General features: G+C 39.3%; 1 protein-coding gene across 9 annotated transcripts in view; it reads left to right on the top strand.

Moving 5' to 3' along the window:
- PCNX2 (pecanex 2) overlaps window positions 1-18,235 on the top strand; it is a 155,243-nt gene that overhangs the window by 47,315 nt on the left and 89,693 nt on the right. For 8 of the 9 annotated variants that reach the window (XR_008576269.1, XM_054819345.1, XM_054819342.1 and 5 more), the window contains 3 exons: window positions 2,748-2,919; window positions 7,899-8,009; window positions 9,618-9,709. Coding sequence is in view for 8 of the 9 variants with exons in the window: in XM_054819345.1 (XP_054675320.1) it covers window positions 2,748-2,919; window positions 7,899-8,009; window positions 9,618-9,709 (375 nt within the window). In the remaining variant the exon portion in view is untranslated. The remainder of the gene's footprint in view (window positions 1-2,747; window positions 2,920-7,898; window positions 8,010-9,617; window positions 9,710-18,235) is intronic. The other variant, XM_054819343.1, reaches the window with a different exon arrangement.

The following is an 18,235-nucleotide window of genomic DNA, read 5'->3' as shown; positions in this document are numbered from 1 at the left end:
AGAGAGTCCAGAGGAGGCCACGAAGCTGATCGGAGGGCTGGAGCACCTCTCCTATGAGGACAGGCTGAGAGAGTTGGGGCTGTTCAGCCTGGAGAAAAGGCGGCTCCAGGGAGATCTAATTGCGGCCTTCCAGTACCTGAAGGGGCCTACAGGAAAGATGGTGAGGGACTGTTTATCAGGGAGTGTAGTGACAGGACAAGGGGTAATGGGTTTAAGATGAAGGAGGGTCGATTTAGATTAGATGTTAGGAAGAAATTCTTCCCTGTGAGGGTGGTGAAGTACTGGAACAGGTTGCCCAGAGAGGTTGTGGATGCCCCCTCCCTGGCAGTGTTCAAGGCCAGGTTGGATGGGGCTTTGGGCAACGTGGTCTAGTGGAGGGTGTCCCTGCCCATGGCAGGGGGTTGGAACTAGATGATCTTTAAGGTGCCTTCCAACCCAAACCCTTCTATGATAAAATACCTTGTTGATCAGTTGCTCTGCCACACGCCCAATTTTGGTGAAGGGCTGCCTAGCTTGGTCTGTCAGTGGTAGGCACAAGAGGGCTTCACACTTTTTTTTTGTGTTTCTGAAACCTTGAAAAGAAAAAAAGTGATGTCCATCCCCCAGCTGTGGCTTTCAGTAGGTGATGCACCATGCCAATGATCTTCCCTTCTAGAAGGTGTCCACTCTCAGCCTCAAACCGATCCTGTCCCAAATAATCCCTCTCACACAGATGTAAATGACAGTGAAATACAGCATTAAGACTCACAGCAGTTCCTCCTTCTTGTGTCGCCTGTTCCCCAGGTGTGGGGACTGGAGTCTGGGTTGTGCTCTGGGAAGCTCATTCAGCTCGAGCGCATCCCAAGCAGCGTGACAGCTGTGCAGTCGGTGTCCTTGCCAGCGCATCGCTGCGCTCGCTCTGCTCCTCTTGATCTGACAGTAGGCAAGGCTTCCTGCTCATGATTCTGTCTTGTTCCCCACTGCTGCCTGAAATACAGGGAAGGTAGGATTTCCTCACATTTTTCAGGCTGTTCAGACAGCCTTTGAAAGCTGCTTCCTCAATCCTAACTAGCATTATTGTTATTAGCATGGTTAGAGTGACTTATTTAGAAATAAGAGTTAAATATACACTGTAAACCTGATTGAGTATGTCAGTGGTCTCCTTGGAACTGAAAGGTGCGTGGAGCTAAACCTCTGGACTTCTAGTCATCAACTCCATCTTACCTAACTGCCTTCAAATAATTTACCATGCAAAGATAAAACATGAGTTCCATAATTCAAGAGGTAAGACAAGAATGTAACATCCTGATAAAATAGACTTTGTTCTGGAGTGCACATCAGGATATAAATCATTAAGCAATTGTTTAGATGCAATATTTACTGGTTTCTTTTCCTAAGGCAGAGCTCATATTTAAGATAAATGAACTGAAGTTTAAAAACAGCCAGAAAGTAATATTTTAAGTGAATTTATTTTTTTTAGGTCAGATTCTTATCTTTCTGACTCTCATTTGATTTTTTTTTTTTTATGGACATGTGTCCTATTTAAGAAAAAAAAGGGCATTAGTACAAGTGAAACTCTGAATAAACACCAGGTAGGATTTGTCAGTCTGACTTGATTCGTATTCCATGAATGTGAGTTGCAATATAAGCCCGCTAGTTCCCTGCAATCTGCCACCTTGTTAACTGATTGATCCCAAAAGAGAGTACAGATCAGTTAATAGCAATGCTAACATACGAGCTTGGCTGCCAGCCAAACGAATATGGCCACTGTTTCAAATCACTAAGTAGACTCAGAAAAGAAATGATCTTTTATTATACTCACTTAAATTATATTTTACAAATAAGAACAGTTTCACAGCAGGTCTATGCAAAGCAAACTTGAATCCTTGTCACTTTGCTCCTGGCTTTTCATACTCAAGGAATCTTTTGACTCGCCAGGTTTAAAATGTCTTATTTACCCTTAAGCTTGCTACCAGGAGAACTATTAAGATTTTTCTTAAGCGTCTGTTATTCTCCTTGGCCCACAGCCCCACAGCAATATTTTGTAGGATTAGTGTGAATTAATCACAAGAAATGTGTATGAAAGATGTAAGATAAGGATCCTTCTGCATATTAATTTCTTTGGATCATCATTTCCAAGTGCTGCATGAGAGACAGACCAGAAATTGCTGCTAAGTGTCACCCCCTCCAGGAGGAACACTGATTTGTTGTCAAGTGGTTTAAATCAACAAAAAAATTGAATTGTGTTAGTACAAAAAAACCCCACCAATCTCCATGCCTCACATTGCACCTAAGAGGTGCTCTGTTATTTTTTTTACTTCCCAGGATGCAATTAAAAATTAATTTTATATTTCATGAAGTAAAAAAACCCCACCAAAAAAATGCCACCCCAAGCTACCTGAAGCGCACATTCATTAAAATAAAAGTAAAATAGAGAAAAATTATTTTTCTATTGAAAAGACAGGTTCAGACAGATCGAGGGGGTTTTTTTCCTCCACAGAAAATTATGACTTCTGCAATTAGTGTGTTTTGAAAGGTCCAGTGTAAATGATTGCTGGATTTAGTCTTAACTGCTTTTCGTACCTTTTGAAAGTCTTCTCTGGAGAAGATAAAATACCTTGTGACATTTTTATTATTAATTAGTATGTATAAGTCATTAAAACATTTTATCTGACTCCTGACCCTCTCTCCAGATTAATGCAGTGCATGCAGTAGGACAGTGAATACAAAATTCAAACACTTTTTTCTTTTTTTTTTTTTTTCCCCAGGGGCACAATAAAATCATCACGTACAGCAGACCTGTATATTTTTGTATATTGTGTGGCCTTATTTTGCTGCTAGATGCTGGATCTAAAGACACAAATCCTCCAGTTTATACAATGTATGGCTTGAAGCTCTTTTCGCCTAGATCTCTCCAGTCAGCCAGAGACCATGTAATAGGTGAGTCAATATTTTTCCTAGGACTGTAAAAATGAATTAAGTGTTAGCCAGGGAAGTCTGCGTTTTCCCATGTTGGCAATCAAATGCATGTTATGGAGGCACAGGTCTAAGTTAAATTGATAGAAACATTTGGAATGACTTAAGACGGGTGTGGGGGGCAGCTGGCAACCTTCCCTCACATAGAAGGAGTTCTTAATGAAATGAGGCTCATAGAAAAGTCTCTATAAAAAACTAACAGTCACTGATGTTATTAGCAAAAGACATCATCTGTGAAATGCAGTTAATCTTTGTAAGGGCTTGTCTGTACGGAGCAGTTACTACAGAATAAGCCGAGTTTTTAAATTTAATGCCTGGAAGCTAATCCATGCCAAGTCCTCAGATGGACATTCTTCCGCTCATGAAGAACATGTTTTTTCCTTGTTTTATTTTAATCTTGCTGTCCATGTGATGAGTTAATGTGGAGCGGCCACTGTGCAGTAGCTCTTCTAATCTGTTTCCTTCTGGAATCATGTCCTGAGGTGGCTGAGGACATTCAGGTATTGCCCCAAAATGGGACAGATGATCTTTTGTCACTAATTCATGGCCACAGCTGGAAATACCCCGTTCTGTCAGGACACTTCTTCCTGTTGCACACCTGTGGTCTGTAGCTGTGATGCTGCCCTAATGTGTCACAGATATGAGTGCTGCACTGGACTCTGGTCAAGTAGTGCAACACTGTTAAATATGAAGTAGAAAACTTTAAGTTTACTGTAAAAGTTGTGAAAACCTCCCAAGAGCTGTGTCATTGCATACCAAAGACAACTTATTGGTTTGTGAATTTAGAATGAGGAAAACCTACTGTAGTAGAGGAAAAAAACTTTGTGATACAGAGTGTGTGACCTTTGAGGTCTTTGTTCACCTGTGGCTGTTGTACTTGCTTTTTGCTCTACTCGAGTCAGGCTATTATTGCCTGAAAAGCACACTATTTTTAGGAAAGCCTTCTGGTCCTTCATATGGGTTCATTGACTCCCAATCCTTCTTGCCAGAAACAGGGGAATAATGAAGACCTGCATCTCACTTATTTTCATTAGCTTCTTTCATTACTTTCCTTTGGTCTCATTAAAGTTCCTTCTTACATCTTATTTTCTCTGCCTGTCAAAGGTGAACAGTAAAAATGCTGATAAATAATTCAACAAGAATCTTAAATGACTCTTGGGATAGAGATAAATGAAAAACTATAGCAACCAGTATAAGAAAAAAGTGTGGTTATAAATGTGCTAATTTTGGCTGGCCTCAAAAGAGATGGTGGAGCAGGTTCTTGAAACAGCCTGGAGGGGGTGGGGGGAGGAGGAAATACAGGCTCGTCTCCTCAGTTGGCATCTGTTTAACAAGGGAGGGAGAAGAAACCATTTCCCTTTGCTTGTCCCGCGTTCCTCTCTTGCCGGCTCTGGGAGCTGGCGCATCTGTGGGTGTATTTGTTCAAATGACATTTGGTGCCGTGCTCTGGCAATTCCTTGCTTTGTCTCTATGGGAGTCCCAGCTCCTGGCTGCCATCAATCCTTGCAAGTGTTCACAGTACAGCTACTTCCCTAAGCCATGGCAGGCGGCATCCTCCGGCATCTTGCTGCACTTTGAGTACCGATTCCCTTAGGCACTGAAGGTGTAGAATTGTGTTGGGAGGGGAGTTGGCCCCACTGAATACCAATTAAGTGTTGCTATTGCTTTTGTGGGTTTGCCCATTTGCTAGGTATTTTTGATATCTTATTAGTTTGTCATCCTATGGTGACTTTTTAATTTCTATTTTACTCATGATTTATTGTAGTATTCAGAGTTGATATGTTGGGAAATCAAGGGATTTTTGATTATACACCACAAATACCAAGGAAAGGAAAACTTTTCCATTTCAGGTGTTTACTATGGAAGGAAGCTAAACTGATGGAAATCATACAAAGGATTTACCAAGGAACTACTGTGATGCTGCATAGCATACTATCATGAAAGTCTTGAAACAAGGTTATAAAAGAAAATCAGTGGAAACTTGTTAAATCTGTGACTTAATTACTGAAGAAATGTGGCTTTTAACAGGTCTATTTGTTTGCAAGCAATCTATTTAGGATCTGATTCTGTTTTATTTTAAATTGATGGTGGTTCTGCTATTGATGTATATTAGTTGGGGGATCATGTCTTTAATTCATTCTGACCATGGTTTTCATCTTGAATTCCTTAGTTCAGTTGACCTTTTTGCTAGATTAACATACGTAATGCAAGTAAGTGCACAGACAGAGCCAACCTCAATCATGAGGTGCTACAGGTGTGGTTAGTCACAAAAGTAGTTACACACTTAATGTACGATAGCTTTTGTGATGAAACCATTTAAGCATTAGATAAGTCAGTGAAATTATTTCGCAGACATCTCGGAAGAGTAAGTATCAAGTAGTGGCAAAGTTTTGTGATAGCAAGTCCTCTGCCTGCTACTTTCAGCAATGACTGAGCTTCTGTCAGGGGAAGAAAGCCTCTCTGAGTGTTACCCTCTACTATGCTCAGGAGGGGGAGAACAAAAAGCCTATTTCTCACTGAAATAATGCATTTTTTTCATTGTGGAAAAATTATGTATTATTACACAGCAAATGGACTAGTACTCAGATATATCTTCTTTAAAAAAAAAAAAAAAATTTCTAAACTTCTAAAATGTTTGCAGTGACATTGCCACTGAGTTACCATTTTACACTTCTCAAAAGACCCAAAGTTTCCAAAGTCAAAATCTGTGTTTCCTGCCTACACTTATCTGGTAGGTATTCAGTTAGAGGAAACCTTCAAACTGCGGTGCTAAATGCCAGCAGCTCACATAAGCGTCTCTTAGTGGTCCAACTTTTAAAGGTGGTGTTCTGTATGGAAATCTGTGATGCTTGCACAAATTCTCGCTAGAATTCATAATGCAATTCCAACTGATTAATCAGCTACTTTTTTTGTCTGCTTCCCACAAGGGAAACTACTGCTCCTAAATTCAGTCCTTTTGCAAGTGACAACTGTTTATTTTCCTCTCTGGTGTAGTCCTTTGTGCAGAATGAGATAAACAAAGCTACCTCAGCTAAAGAAGTTGTTAGGATTATTCAAGGTATTAATAGAGGGAGAGTGAGGTAAGGACACTGCTGCAGTCAAGCAGCTTTTCCCTCCTTGTTTACATTCACCCCTATATATTTTGGTGTACTAACAGTATCATGTCTCTGGTCTTGTCCTTCCTTCCCTTGCTCTTATTCAGCTTTTTCTAAGGTTGCTACAGCAAAGGCAGTTGTTTAGGCTGTAAGTCAGTAGTCTAAGATGAGATCTGACAGTTCTGCAAGTCCTTTGCCTGAGGAACAAGGTCTCCTGTGGGTTTCAGCAGTGATGTTTTGGGACAGTTGATCCCATGGCGAGTCCATGTGGCCTGCTGGGCAGTTTGCTGTCATGCAGTTGTCTGTCTTCGAGTGGTCCTTGCTTGGCTTGGTATGCCTTGGTGGAATATCTGAAAGAAGAGCAGAGTAGTAAAGGAAGAGGAGGTTAATAATGGCATTTGCATGTAAAAGATTAAGATGACAGTGTTTCCTCATGTTCTTACGTATGTATAATTTGTGCCAGCGGCAGGAAGTCGTGAAGAACGGCGCATTGTGAATGCAAGTATACTTAAGTGAGCCCTGTCTGTGTTTAACACTTGAGTATGTTGTTTTTTCTCCTGTGTTTGACTTCCTCAGCAAGATTCACAATATTAGATAGCAGTAGTGTATAATACGATAAAAGCTGTCAGATCAAACTCGATGTATTGTTTTATTTTAGCATAAGATGTATTAGTAAGAAGAGCTGGGAGTAAAATGTGAAATTAGCATTCAACAGAGAACACAAATCCTATTGTTACCTTCTTAAAATTTGACTGGGGTGAGAAGGGTCCATAAGTTGTACTAGTGATATGTTTAATTTGCTTTTTATGAGAATGAATAGGAGGAAACTGCAGTCTTCTAGCATGTAAACTAACAAATATGTACTTGTTTACAAGGAGTAGCAGCTGACACACCTCTGTCATTCACCATGCAGAACATTCTGGTTCTAGTACAATGAATCAGTAAGAATATGATTAAATGTGGGCATGTCTCCTTGAAAGTTGACAGTATTGGAGATGTGGGTCAAGTGTGCGTTTAGATGCTTTGCTAGACAACCGTGCTTGGCATTTCCTAGGGAGGAGCTAAGAGTAAATAGATGGGAAGGAGTAGTGGCTGGAAATGAACAGAACATAAGACTAGCAGCACAACTACCTGAATTGTGACTCCTGCTTTTCCTTGACTGTAAGGCAGCCATTTAAATTAGCATTTCTATTTAGAAAGAGACTATGTAAAGATATCAGACTGGGTTTTACCCTGAGTTTCTTTACTGTTTTTAAAGTTCTTTCACTACTGCAAAGTCAAGGTCTATCCTGCTGGAAGCTGGGGAAACATTCTGGGGAAGTTTCACTATAGGTTTGTCCCGTTTTTACGTGTTGCTTTAAGTGTCTGCTGTTGATTGCTGGCAGAGGCAGGATGCTGTGATAGCCAAGATACTTAGGATCTTAGCCATTAAAATACTTCTTGTTTGTTTATATTGAATTGTTATACCTGTGCTTGAACCAGCTCAGATTTAAGGAGGAAGTTCCAAAGTCTGCAGATTAAACTTTCTGTACGTTAAATAGAACTATAACTTTGAAAGTATTTGAGAAGCAGTAAGGAGGCTACATAATGCTATTTTTTCTGCTACAGCTTTTATCCAAAATAAAGCTTAAAGTTAAACCTCTGAGCTTTAGTTTCTTACATGTAGCATAATTTATTTTGAATACATGAGAAGGAAAGTGTAATCATTGCTGTTAAGGTTAAGGTATGCTCACTTGAGTAATCTTCAGAATATATTGCAACAACTACTTATTCTGGTATGATGTGTTTCTCTCCTCTGCATACATTGTGAGGTATGACTGTGTTCTAACAAACTTTTTTTTTTTTTAGTGTTTTTATATTGCTTTCCTGCAATTTCTCTTCTTGGTCTTTTCCCCCAAATCAACACCTTCTGTATATATCTTTTGGAGCAAATAGACATGTTGCTTTTTGGCGGTTCTGGTAAGTAGCCAGTTGCAGCCTGGGCTATCACTTTCTGGGCTTATGACCTTAGAGTATATTATTGCATGTTTTAAAGCACATTGTTATATGAATACCAATAGCTGTTTGAGCTTTAATATGCAATGATGTGAATACTAATAAGACCCCTTTGATTAGATTTGGTTTTTCTTTTGACAAATTGTATACAAGTTGTGCTGTAGGCTGCAGAATGTGGTTGACATCAAAGTCTTTTCTGGCATGTCCAATGTGAATCTTTACTATATTTATAAAAAAGAAAAACTTTTTAAAAAAATGTTTCTGTTAAAACTCTATTTAAAAAATAAAAATAAAAAAAAAGTTTGTGTTCTTCCATAGTAAGGCATGTTCACAAGATACTGGGTTTGTGGTTTGTTTTTTTTTTTTGGTGTTATTTCAGTCAGAGATGAAAAGGCCTGTGAGAGACGATGCATCAGGGTTTTTTTGTTGGTAGTGGTGTTTTTTGTTTTTCATTATAGCTTAAGTAACAGAAGATTGGGATGCATCTACACTGTCATCTTAGTTTGGATCAGAAACAAACTTCCTTCTTGTTCCCGCTTACCATGTGTTGTTTTGCATCATGGAATGATGTCGGAGTATGCAAACTGGATTCTATTTGGATGAAGCTTAAAAAAAAAAGTTGCATTGTAAAGGGTGCACTTACTGCACTGCAAATACTGATGAGCATACAGTCTGTAAGACCAGGCTAGAGATAGTCTGCAGTAAGGCATCTCAAACATGCATATCATGGATATGACATCCTCAGCACTTCTCACTCCCCAGACCCATGCTTACTATATCATACTGCTTGCTACTGTAGACATAGCCTTTGGCAAGTGGTTAAAACTAGTACAGATGGTACGGGTTTTCTTTGCTTTTTGTCTCATAAATATCATAGTAGACTTGGAGGAAATAATGTGTTGGATAAAGTCCTTATTCTATCATTAATGATGATTCCAGTGTATGTTGAACTCTAATTAGAGCACAGTTTTGCAGCCCCTGTGTCTCCATTGTTGAGACTGCTGAACTCCTAATTCTGTCTGACAGCTTTTCCTACCCGGCTTCTGGAAGCTCTCAAAGGAGATTATAGCAAGAGGTCAGCTGGCATCCTTCTCTCTCCCTTTAAGTTTGTCCATGTATCTTAATATGGTGCAAATCATTGTTGACCGAGCAAGTTAGGATGCTTTTGGATCATACCAGAGCCTGTGTCTCAGGAGCAAAGGGAAGGAGGAAAATTTCACATGGAATTTGACTAGAAAATTGCCAATTTTGTAGATAATATCATTCCTCCTTGGTAGCAACATGAAGAGGCATGCTGATGTTTTGCAAAACAATGTTCAGTACAAAAAGCAGTAGTGTAGGACCTCAAGTCAATGGAAAACACACGTAATCAGGCTTTCAGTCTTAGTTGTAAACAGGTTTGTGAGCTTATTTGGGGCATTGAAGGTGTTCTCTCAACAACCAGCCTTGTGATAACAGATTTTAATCTCTATACCTCTCATGATGCAAGAGCTGTTTCATTTTTTTCTTTTCTTTTGATTGCATGTTCTCATTTAGGAAGAAATTAACTAACATGTGATATCTGCATTTCAGCTGCTGCTGGGTTTGTATCTGCACTATACAGCATTTCCCGAAGCTTTGTGGTTCTGATTGTCTTATATGCTTTCTGCTTCAGTGCAGTGAAGGTAAGCCAGAAAAACAACACAGCAAACATTCAAAATTTCAAGCTCAAAATTCATATAATCTAAGGTGACCAACTTTGTTTGGTGCTACATTGTCGTTGTTTATCAAGATAAGCTTTACAAGCTGTGCTTCTGGTTCTGCCTATTAGATATGCTGAAATAGATTGAAACTGTAGTAGAAACACTGGAATAAATGTGTCTAATACTTGTGACTGTTTGCCTCTTATATGCATCAGTCTGAAATGATCCATTGAATTTTCCCTACAAAGACTAACAGCAACCTTGTCTTAAAAGAGCTGCAACTCCTATTGACCTGCATAAGCCAGGCTGAATTTGGTCAAAATTCCTAGTAAGGTCTGTATTTCTGGAAGAAAAAAATAAAGGATTTTGTTGTTACTTTGTAACAGTATGCCTAAGTATTTAAATGTCCAGCTTGGGCATACCAGTGGACCATCTAATCCAGTAACGCATCTGCATCCACAGGGAAATGCAATTTCGTGCAAGCCAGATGACCGTTTGCCACTCTCTTCCCTAATATTCCACCAGTATCCGCAATTGTTGGAGAGTGTGTCCCTGCTTATTTCATTTGGTGTCTGTGGACTTTATGAATTTGCTGAGTCCCTTCTTGAATGTGCTGGTCCTGTCTGTCTCTACAACTTTGTGCCAACAAATTCCAGATGTTCACTGTGCTCTGTGCAAAGCAGTGCTGTCTTTCCTTGGTTTTAAACTGATCTGCTAAGTTCACCAAGCCTTCCCTGTGCCTAGTATTGCAGGATTTGTGGAAGACCTGTTCTGCATTCGTTGTATCTGCTGCCTTTGCAGTTTTGTAGGCATCAGTCATATTGCCCCCAGCCACCTTCTCTCTTTTAAACTGAAGAGTCCCAGCCTTTCCAGTGTCTCCTTGTAAAGTGGCTGGTCTCTTAGGAGTAGCTAAGTTAGCCACCCTACTCTGTGCCTTCTCTTACTCTGTTGCAACCTTCAGACGTGGAGAGTAAGTCGCATATTGGGGCTCAGCATGCGGGTGTGCCGCAACTCTAGATGCTGGCAAAATGATTGGGTGCCTTGTTCTTGGTACCCTTCCCAGGGATGCCCAATGTTAGGGTGTTGTGGGGTTTTTTTTGTTTTGGTTTTTTTTGTCAGATGTGGCATTTTGAGTCATGTTTGATCTAAAGCATTTTTTTTGCAGTTAATGCATATGTCCTCTGCATTTTTTGTTTTATTTAAAAAATAGCAATGCAATTTTGGCTGCCTTCAAGTCTGCTGTAAAATTCCCAGTGACCACAGCAAGACCAGAATTTCATCTTAGACTTGTGATAAAATTTATCCTTTAAGGGACAGTCTTTTGACAGCATTTCAGTACAGGCTGGATGCTGTCAGTGCCCATGCAGGAGTGCACCAGGATGTGCAGTGATTTAAAAGCTGCTCTTGACATCTTGTAGGCACACATGAGTGGATGCTTTATGGTGCTACGCATGCATAGTGCACAGAGGTCCCAGGATGAGGTTCTACAACAGCCAAGGCTATATCGTGTCAACACCCAGGCTGGCGATTTACACACATGAGAGTGGCGATCAGATGTTTCTTTAAGGGAATTCTTTAAGGAACTTAAGCATTTCTATAATGGCTTGTAACAATTTTCCACTTAAAATTTTGAATGGGAGCCTTAAATCAAAAAAGGTCAATTATGATGCCTTAATGATCTCTCGCAGATGATCAGAGCTGGCTATGCCTATGTATTTAACCACTCCCAATAGCAAGGTAAAATGTGTTAAGCCACCATTTTATCTTGCCCCTGGGTGGCTTGAGTCAATACACAATAAATTATAACAACTCAGCTGCTGAGCAGTGCTGCGTTAAGGCACTTTAAATTAAATGTCTTTGAACATGTGGTGTACTCCCAGGGAATCGCCTGTTGCCAGGCTCACCCAGTATATCAGTTATACTGGTTTGAGCTGACCCAGCTGTGTGATGCTAGAAAGCTTAACTGCTTCTCATGCAGTTTCCTGAAGTAGCTACTATTCCTGCTACTGTTTTCTGGCTGTATTAATGATTTGGAAACTGCCATCTGTGATGGAGAAGGTGGCTCTCTGTAAGGATGAACAGAGTGAGGAAAAAATCTATAATGGGGGAAGAAACAATGGGAGAAAGGGAGAGAGCTATATGGAAGGAAGAAATTGAGTTAAACCACTGTTCAACAGGCAAATATATGGGGAAATGATTGTTTTGCCCCCTAAGGTTAGCAGAGGGCGATTCACTAGTTGAGGGTAGGGAAGTTGTGTGATAGATACTTTAAAAAATAACTTTGTAAACAGTATTAAAGAAAAGCCTCTTAAAATATTCTATAGACTCCTTTCTCAGCATAATACTTTAAATTACACCGTGCAGGTGGCTTTGTAGATAAGCAATCTCCTTGTGGATTAGACTTCAAACTGCTTAGAAATATGGTTTTAATGCTACCCTGAAGTTGTAGAGTGCTGTGAAAGATTTACAAGATATCTGTTGTAAATTACCAATATTAAGTGCAGACTTTCTGTTCATACAGAAATTACAGTTAATTTGAATTTTTATGGCACTGTTCTTGTGAAGGCACTTCTGAGGAGGTTAATTTAAAGCATGTAAAGATGGTTCCACTTGCTTCAGCTCATAATCTGAGTTTACTGGGGCGCTTGAAATTTCATACATTTTTCTTGAAGTTATGAAATAAGCACTTGTGTTAACCTTCCTTGTTTTTCAGTCAGGTCCAGAGATTTTTTATCTTTTGGACTGTTGTCTCTAACATTGCAAGAGAATGATTCTGTCAGACTTATTCTTTGGTTGGTGGAGGAGTAGGAATTGGCTTGAATCTAAGTGAAGAATCTGATCCTGAATAGACACCACTGTGAAAGGTGGTCTAATACCCCTCTAAGAAATTAGAACTGTTTTGATACATAGTCAGCAACAACTTCTGATCCTAATCAAATCAAGGTTTCAATTTTTGCACTAGAAATGGCAGAGCTTAACTCAAAAAGGAGCAAATGCTGTAGTCTGTTTCATTGAGGCGGTTTGCACAATGGTGATAAGTACATGGTTTTCTTTAAGACAGAAGTGACATCTCTTCCACTCTTACACTTTATAGCTATCCCTATTTTTTTATTTTTATTTTACTCTTTTCACTTTTAGTCAGTTTGGCAAAACCAACAGAGCAAAATTTTCAATATTTATGGTGGTCAAAAATCATCACAATCCAAAAGATTCAGGTCAGGAAACCTGACAGACACTCTGGCACAGAATTTTTGGGTTACAAAGCTTATTTCTTGGCTGCAAAGCTTATTTCTTGGCTGAAATGTAGCATCCTCAAACATAAACTCTGCTTATTGGCAGAACATCTTATAGCTCAGCAGGTGTAACTAGCAGAGTTCTATTTCCTGAAATAAATTGCAGAGGAGAATGGATCTCTAAGTGGTTGTGTGCTTTTTACTGGTGAACAATTGCTCACATCAAATGCCCAGGCTGAAGACCCATTCCAGTGGTAAGAGGCTTGAGCCTCTCCTTCCTTAAGTGGTTCTTGTGTTCTAATTATTGTCTTGCAGAGTGAAATAGTCTAGCCGCCTTGTTTCTCTGTGTACATTAATTATTCCAAAAGGAAGGATGATATTACTGAAGAAGTTCTTTAGAAGAACAATTAATTTACCACACGATATTTTTTTTAATTAAAACGAATAATGTTCCTTTTATAATAGATCTGTGTTCTTAAGTGACTTTTCTTGTTCATTTTTGGAACAGAAACTATATATATGTAGGTACAATAGTTTGATTTAGTTGTACTCAAATTTTGAAATTATTTTAGAATAGCAAATTCACAGCAATTAATTTTTTGCTCTGGAATTCCAATTTTAGGAAAATTAAAAAGTAAGAATTGAGCACTTCTTTTGGAATATGTCCACAAAATAGCCTAAGTATTCAGGTTAACTTTCAACATGCGAATAAAGCTCTGAGAATTGAGACAAATAGGCCTGTGCTGAAATCCTGTGCCTTGTCCAGACTGATTTTGCTGTTGAATTATGTTGTACAAAGCCAACTGAAAGTCTCTATGAAAAAGCAGCTGTGATATAGACATATCATTAGTTTAACTTAATAATTGTCATTGATTTTGTTCAGATCAGTTACGTGAGGAAAATTATTTTACAGTATTCTCGATTGAGAGTTCATCCTATGATCTGCAGACAAAATTTGGCGTGCCCAATGAGTTCATCTGGACCTGCCACTCTTTCTGAATGACCTTGCAGCATCTTTGCCATCACACGACCAGAAATGTTTCTCTTATGGCTGAAATGCACACATCACCTACAAGAGGACGGACAGATCTCTAGTCTTGTGCTAAGAGTGAATGTGCAGGCTGGATCATGTGGCAGGCTGCTTATATGTCCCATCACAGAACTTGATCAGTAGCAAATGATGTGGTTTGGGGGGGTGGCTGTGTATGGCTCACGTGGCGGGGAGAGGGTGTTGTGTGACCAAACATGCACTTTCGATGCAACTAAAACAAGGGACAGTCTGTTACAAGGCTGGGGCAAGCTTGTTGCGTGATGGGGAGACCTGTGTTTGAATTGTGTGACTCGGACGCTTGGAGGAGGAACAGGGACATGTTGTTTGGAGGTGACTGAGAAGGGAAGGGGTCGCACCTGCTGTGGCCAAGCGATCTGCTCACCTTCTCAAAGTGCTCCACAGCAGCTGTGCCCTTGTTTGCTGTTTGGGTGGAGGAATGGTGAGTCTGCAGTTTGTGGGGACCTCCTCTGGTTCTGCTACTGCTGGACTGATCAGTTTTCTTTTTGTTTAAAGCTGTCAAATTAAAAAAGAAAAAAAGAAAACCCAAAATTGTTCACAGTAGGAAGTACAGAGTATTGCATCTAAAATTATAACAGATCATTTCTCCAGAAAACCCCAAAACACAAAATAGCTGAAATTCCAGGTCTCCATCCATGTGTTTGAGGCCTTGAGGACCGATGGACAGGACAGTGTTCATCACTGTTGTCAGTCAAAGGAGCATATTGTGAATGGAGCAGGTTTTCAAGTCACTGTCTGAGGTAGCTGGTGAACAGAAGTCATTCCCTCTGGTAATGATGCAGTCACCTGGATAGATTTTTTTACAGTCATATTACCCAGTGATGCGAAGGTGGTTTGGCTACAGCTTTCAGGTGCTGTAAAGCATCTCTTCATACATCTTATCCCATGACACATCCCTCTCATGAGTGATAGGAAACCAGCTGCTTATCCAGCCTTACATACAACAATACTGTGAACTTGATTTCAGACAAGAGAGAAGATAAATGTCTCAGCTTCTGAACTGCAAAGACCTGAGTTTGTTCTGCTTGCTTTCAGATTTTCTTTATCTCCTAGGGCTGTGTTTAATGATATCATCACTCCTTATTCCAGTTCTTTTCAGGTCCTCTATGAACTTTCATTTACTTTTGTTTAATAAAAAGCTCTGAATCCTAAGCATGGTTTTATCACCTCTTTTGGTCATTCCTTGGATTGCTACATCTAAGAGCAGCAATTTTTCAGCTCGCTACTTTTTTGAAGCTATTGGGTAACTGAGTTTAGTTTAAAATTATCTGTGTTCACTTCAGCCTAGCTTTATTTGTGATCTCAGCTTCAGTCCTGTAATCTTGAACAGAAATTGGCAGCTGTAATAGCTACCTTAGCTTTGATATATAAAAGGGTTATCTCTTTTTCCTGGAGGAGGTGTTTTTATTTTCAGATATGACATCCATCAGATTGGAGACACTCGAACTTCTGTGCCATCTTTTTCACTTGACTAGAATTGTCTGATGTCTAATTTTTGTCTCCTGCTCCATCTGTTTTGTGGCCTGTGCCCAAATATTTAACAGATATTTAAAAAGCCAGGTATGCCCTCCTACTTTTTCCACAAATATTCAGTCTGGAATTAAGCCATCTTGATAGCAGTCTTTAGCATTCCAGCGCATCAGTGTTTTGCTGTGGGGCAGAAGAGCACATCCACGAAGGTTTCTGGAATCAGTCAGTCCTTCTCTTCTGCCTTCTGTTCCAATCAGCTGGTTTGGATTTGAAACGTATCCAGAACCAGTTAATTATTTGTCATCCAGCTTTCTTTGGTGGTGGTTTTGGGTTTTTTGTTTGTTTTTAAACTGCTTAAGGAACTTGCTGTTTATCTTAATCATCATGGACAAAATTCAGATTTTGGACTTGAGTCAGAAAAATGTGAACATGTTCATATGTGGCATAGCTGCCTCCTACAGCTCTGTGTAAGTGCATTTTTATTTTTTTAATGAAAGTTATATAGTTTCCATTACCTTATAGCTGAAGAAAGTATTTTCTGGTAACTTACCGCTTTAATGGACAGTTACTAAAAATCCTGTGTGTATTTTAAACCATTCTCGGCTCACATTGGTGTAGTTTGGTTTGTTGTTTAATGAGTTTTAAACTCATTAATCAGAATAACAATGCTTCTTGATTCTTGTTTTCAATGACGCAGGCTTCATCTGTGTACTAATAATTTTGAAATATTTGTCTTAGGGTTTTATAATGGGAAAGAATTGTAAGTATATGTGTGTCTCAATCTGCTAAGACTGCCCAAATAAATTTCTAAACAGCACTGAATGGGCCCGTGTGAATAGACAGAATTCCCAAATGTGTAAGTGAACAAAAATAGAAGTACAGGATTATTAGACAGCTTTGTTTCTACCACATAAAATACTTCCAGCCCTGTTGGAGGTTTTGAAGACAAGGCTCATCAATTTTATGTACTTTCCAATTTAGAGACCCCTGAGGTTCAAGCAAGAGCTGTTAGGAGTGTTAAATTTGGAGAGAATTGTCAGATATTGTGTTTCAGTGAGCGATGTTTGTAGCCATAGTCGGATTCACACTTTAGTCATAACTTCAATAGTTATGCTCTTAGTTTTCTGCATGTATAAGATGAACTTACTGTCCAGATGTAACAGAAAAAGTAAATTATGTCTGCAGAATCTGACGTGGCCCAGGGTTATTCTTACAGAAGTATGTCACTCTATAAGAATGTGTAAATGTGCACTTGTTTAGGATAAACTCACCATTATGTGAAACACGAGTATCCATGCCCCCCGCCTGAAGTTGTTGCTCATCTTATTCTCTAGCCAAGGAGTTCTAGTCACAGACTGGGACTCTGTTGTGTAAGGTGGTGTGTGCACACATGCATACCCCTGCATCAGTCCCATCCTTGTGGATTTTAAATTTCAGCAATGAGTATACAGTCACAGATAACAGTTGGCAGTGCAGAGAAACAGAGACAACATTGCTCAGGATGGGTAGTGATATCTGTATTCTGGTAGCTTATCATTTGTCAGGTTTTTGGAGCTCTTCTGGGAAAGTCATGGTTTTTTTCCCATGGATGATGAGAAGATAAGGCTGGTAGGTATCTCTCCCTAGAATTTGTCTCTAACCAGTGTAACACGAGGTCCATGAATAATTCACATTTCCCGGTCGTTAGTATTCACTGAAAATGAGTATCTGTGGTAATATAGTTAAGCTTATAGTTAACCTTGTAGAGAACAAATCATTGTTACCGTTTTCTCATACCTTTGGGCACAGAGGAAGGATTCCCTTTTACAGTCTTATTCAGAAAGTTTTCATATGTTCAGAAACTGGATGATAGTATTTCTTTCAATTTACCATCACATGTGGCATGGCTGACAGTCAACTGCATATTGTTTGATATGAGCAGTAGCATAGATCTATGATGAAGCTGGGGAGTAGAAGTAAGGAGAAAGAAACACACCTTCCCCCCCCAAAAAAAAAAAAAATAAAAAATTGGTTGAATAATGATGAAATCACAAGAGTGGAAAATTAGATTATGTCTCTCTGAAGAACAACCAGCGTTTGTCTCAATACTTAAAAAGTCAGTCAATAAGCAAACACCTTCAGTGATGCTAATACTGCAGCAATCTGTAAATTCTGAGTCAAGAGGAATCTTCTGTTAAAAAAAAAAGAAAGTAGCAAGAATTTCTACGTACCACAATTGTTCTGCTGTGTTCAGAGCACTTCTTGTCTCTAGATATATAGGACATATGTTTTATTTTACCATATCTTTGAAAGATAACAGTTTGCTACATGCCTTTTTTTTAAAGGGAGAAAGAAGCAAAAAGAATAAATAATGTAGAACAGAAAACGACTATCGCCACTTTTTAAAAATACTTTTGCCTCCCCACATTTACCAGTGCTAAAAGGCTTGTAAGTTCAAAGACACCTTTATCTTCCTTTTTAGTGGGTTGCTTTGGGATTCTGTGGTTGAAATGGAACACCACCACCCCGACCACTGGGTCTGTTGTAACTCATCACTTTCATCCCTAACCCTGTAAGTTCATTTCACTTGTTTTAACAAACTCTCTGTCAAGTATGACAGATAATACCAGCTTCCAAGACTAAAACCTGTTATTCCTGTTTTCCCACTGAGAAGAATCATTGTCCAGTTATCAGCTACATTGGTTTTTTTATCTTTTTAATTTAAAGCTCTAGCAGGTATCATTAGTGGGGGAGGAA

The sequence above is a fragment of the Grus americana genome, chromosome 3, assembly GCF_028858705.1.
Source record: "Grus americana isolate bGruAme1 chromosome 3, bGruAme1.mat, whole genome shotgun sequence".
Classification (NCBI taxonomy): Eukaryota; Metazoa; Chordata; class Aves; order Gruiformes; family Gruidae; genus Grus; species Grus americana.
The sequence above is the reverse complement of the archived record's forward strand: the minus strand, read 5'-3'. Positions and strand labels throughout refer to the sequence as shown.